The sequence below is a fragment of the Dendrobium catenatum genome, unplaced genomic scaffold, assembly GCF_001605985.2.
Source record: "Dendrobium catenatum unplaced genomic scaffold, ASM160598v2 fragScaff_scaffold_282, whole genome shotgun sequence".
NCBI lineage: Eukaryota > Viridiplantae > Streptophyta > Magnoliopsida > Asparagales > Orchidaceae > Dendrobium > Dendrobium catenatum.
The window spans coordinates 243,342-246,559 of NW_021318744.1; the positions used below are offsets into that span (position 1 = coordinate 243,342).

The 3,218-nt window shown below is 36.2% G+C and overlaps 1 protein-coding gene across 3 annotated transcripts; it reads left to right on the plus strand.

Moving 5' to 3' along the window:
• The first annotated feature begins 633 nt into the window (after positions 1-633).
• On the plus strand, positions 634-2,728 carry LOC110107948 (bidirectional sugar transporter SWEET13-like). 3 transcript variants are annotated; one of them, XM_020838397.2, is made up of 5 exons: positions 642-985; positions 1,097-1,307; positions 1,390-1,551; positions 1,759-1,878; positions 2,218-2,728. In XM_020838397.2, the coding sequence occupies exons 2-5, from the start codon at positions 1,179-1,181 to the stop codon at positions 2,419-2,421; spliced, it is 615 nt and encodes a 204-aa protein (XP_020694056.1). In that variant the 5' UTR covers positions 642-985; positions 1,097-1,178; the 3' UTR covers positions 2,422-2,728. The 3 variants fall into 3 exon arrangements, with proteins under 3 accessions (XP_028549273.1, XP_020694056.1, XP_020694055.1); XM_020838396.2 differs by having other exon boundaries at positions 642-1,307; XM_028693440.1 differs by lacking the exon at positions 1,759-1,878 and having other exon boundaries at positions 634-1,307.
• The last annotated feature ends 490 nt before the right edge of the window (positions 2,729-3,218 follow it).

The following is a 3,218-nucleotide window of genomic DNA, read 5'->3' on the forward strand; positions in this document are numbered from 1 at the left end:
AATTACAATCATTTTATCAAAAAAGAGATCTCTACATCAGCTACCACTTTCCTTAAAATAACATATTTTTATTCATTAAATATCAAGTACAAAGAGCACACTCAATCATATACATATATGATATATCTTGAGAGTTATCCACTCTTGAAACTTGCAAAAGTATGGTAGATGTCCATCGAGACCTATATGAATAACAATCTACACTAGGGGTGCAAATGAGTCGAGTCGATCTCGAGCCAGGGGGTGTTCGAGTCGAATTTTACAGCCAAATACCGAGCTCGAGCTCGACTCATCTCACGAAACGAGTCGAGTCGAGCGGCTCGTCGAGCGGAAGCCTCGTACGCGAATCCCGATCTTCACTATCCCGCTCCCAGACGCGCTCCAGCCTCCCGCAATCGGGCGCTCTCACACTCGCTCCCGCAGACGCGGCGCAACCCGCTCCCGCGCACGCGCCTGCGCCTGCTCGCTGTCGCGCTTCCGCTCCCAGCCTCCCGCAGATGCGACGCGACTGGCTCCCGACCCAAGCTACTCGACAAGCCAACGAGTCGATCAGCCCAGTGTCTGAGCTCGTTTAGCGTTCGAGCTCGAACTCGTGTTCGAGCTCGAAATATTTCAACTCTCATTTTGATCCATGTTAGTTTGTAATTAACTTTTTATTAAATTTTTGGTCATTTTATATGACCTAAAATTGATTTTATTATGTTTATGCAATGATCTTAATTTCATAAATATCTCCTTTAAACTTAAATCCTTAACCGCCATAAATCCTAATATATGTTGCCAAATAGTTTCTCAGGATTTAACAAGATTTAACATTTAACATACCAAACAGTTTTTAGGATTTAACACATTTCGGATTTATTAAATCTGGATTTACAGGATTTATTAAATCCCACTAAAGTTAAATCCAACTTGTTGCCAAACAGCCCCTAAGTGACCCAGAGAAAAAATGAGGAGAGCAGCAGCGAAACGAAGCACAAAGGAGGCACGAAGGAAACCCTAAAAATCGCACAAGGGGGCGCAGGGCGATGGAGTTTTTTATGTTTGGTTTCTTATTCTTTCTCTAATTGATTCGATTTTTCATTATAACCTGCAGGCCTATATTTTATCGAATCCTGCAGAAGAAATCAACTGAAGAGTTCAAATCGGAACCGTATATTATTGCTCTTTTCAGTGCAATGCTATGGCTTTACTATGCTTTCATCAAAACAAATGAGCTCCTCCTTATAATCGTTAATTCAATCGGGTGCATTATCGAAATCTTTTACATCACCATTTTCCTAATCTTTGCTGCAAGAAAAGCTCGCGTATGCGTATATTCATTCCATCTAATTAAAAACCTACAATCTTAAACTGTTTATAACGTTAAATACTGCAAACTGCATGCAGATTTACACAGCAAAGTTGATCCTCATTTTGATCGTTGGAGTTTTTCCGATGATTGTTCTCATCACCCTTCTCTTATTTAGAGGCTCTTCTCGCTTGCAAGTTCTCGGTTGGATCTGTGTGGCCTTTGCTGTTTGCGTTTTTGCCGCTCCTTTAAGTAGCATGGTGAGTGAAAACAGGAATCCATCAGCACGTTTAGGTTTCGTTTGGGACGACTTTTGCACTGCTTTCTAATACAAAAATTTTAAATTCAAACAATTTTTGTATTAAAAAGTTGTTTTAGAAAGCAAGGAGGAAGCCAGTCTCAAATGAAGTCTCAGTTATAAATCAGATTCTTCTAATAATTTGTGTCGTTGTTTTGGGTATATACAGAAACGAGTTATACAAACTAAGAGTGTTGAGTTCATGCCATTTAACTTGTCCCTCTTCCTCACATTGAGAGGCATTTCATGGCTCTTCTATGGTTTGCTTTCCAATGATATATTTCTCCTGGTAGTTACTTCTCTTTGTGCATTAATTTGAAGCATACAATAAGATTTCGTTTGGAACAGCTTTCTTACTGCTCTATGAATCTTCTTCTTTTACAAAAAAAAATATATTAAGAAACTGTTTCATAAAGCAATAAGAAAGCTGTCCAAAATGAAGTCTAAGGTTTCGCTTGGGACAGCTTTTTGACTGATTCTTAAAACAACTTTATAATACAAAAGTTTTAATTTTTATACTAGAAAGCAGCTTTAAGAAGCAATAAGAAAGCCGTCCCAAACGAAGGCTAAGTTAGAGATATAATTATGCACATAACTTGACTCCATTTATGGGTGAAAATGCATGCAGCTGCCAAACATACTGGGTGTTACTTTTGGATTTGTGCAGCTGCTTCTCTACTTCATCTATAGGGGCAAAGAAGAGGTTCATAAAGATCGCAGGGCTGATAAAGTGGGACCTGAGGTTGATATTAATATGATTGTGGAAGAATGTTTCAGTGACAAGAAACAAGGCCACAACTCAAGCGAATTACGAGCGGAGCAGATCGTCTGAAAGCCTATATAGTTTGAGCTGTGATGAAGAACTATGATACTTTCTATAGTTTATTATAATTACGAGACTAATATCAAAGTGAATAAAGTCTTTGTGATATGCTAATCGTAAAATTATAGGTTATATACTTCTATCACTACTTCTTACATATATAGCTTCTTCATCCTTGGAAATTTACAGTACGTGTATGAGTTCCATTTGGTTATTATATTAAGTATGCATTCCTATATATCTGTGATGCTTCTTAAAATATATGTATCAAAGATTTCTTGATCCTTTAGAGTAACTCTTATTAAAATATGTAAAATTTTTCTCCTATTTAATAAAAAATAGATAAGAGGTTTCTATCATTAATAAAAATGTGTCAACATAAGCCTGATGTTTGAAATTTTGTAGATCAATTGAAATTTGGTTATTGAGCCATGTTTGAGATGAAATAAATGTTTAATTGTGTTATAAGGAATTGATCTTTGTAATTGGTTTCCTAAAAATAGTTTAGTTATTTTATAGGATTGCAAACTTGATAATGAAATGAAACAAAGTTGCATATACTATTTATGTTGTTTCCTGTAAATTTTCTTCATTATTTTTTGAAGCTAGGGCTGTAAAAAAGGCTCTTTGTATCACAACCCTAGCCGATAAAATCCACAGACCAGACATATCCTATCATGTTGACTCGTGACAGGTGAATCCTAAGATCAATGTTTTGAAAAAAATTGAGAATATTTGTACAAATTTTAGCAATAATAAACATTGAGCTTAATTATTAACAACAACTAGTGTATTGAAAATAAACT

Bases quoted from the DNA above. Each gene is read 5' to 3' on its own strand.
- LOC110107948 (XM_020838396.2), top strand. From the start codon at position 1,179: ATGCTATGGCTTTACTATGCTTTCATCAAAACAAATGAGCTCCTCCTT. The intron at 1,308-1,389 runs GTATGCGTATAT...AACTGCATGCAG, and splicing joins TTGCTGCAAGAAAAGCTCGC to ATTTACACAGCAAAGTTGAT. The intron at 1,552-1,758 runs GTGAGTGAAAAC...GGGTATATACAG, and splicing joins CCGCTCCTTTAAGTAGCATG to AAACGAGTTATACAAACTAA.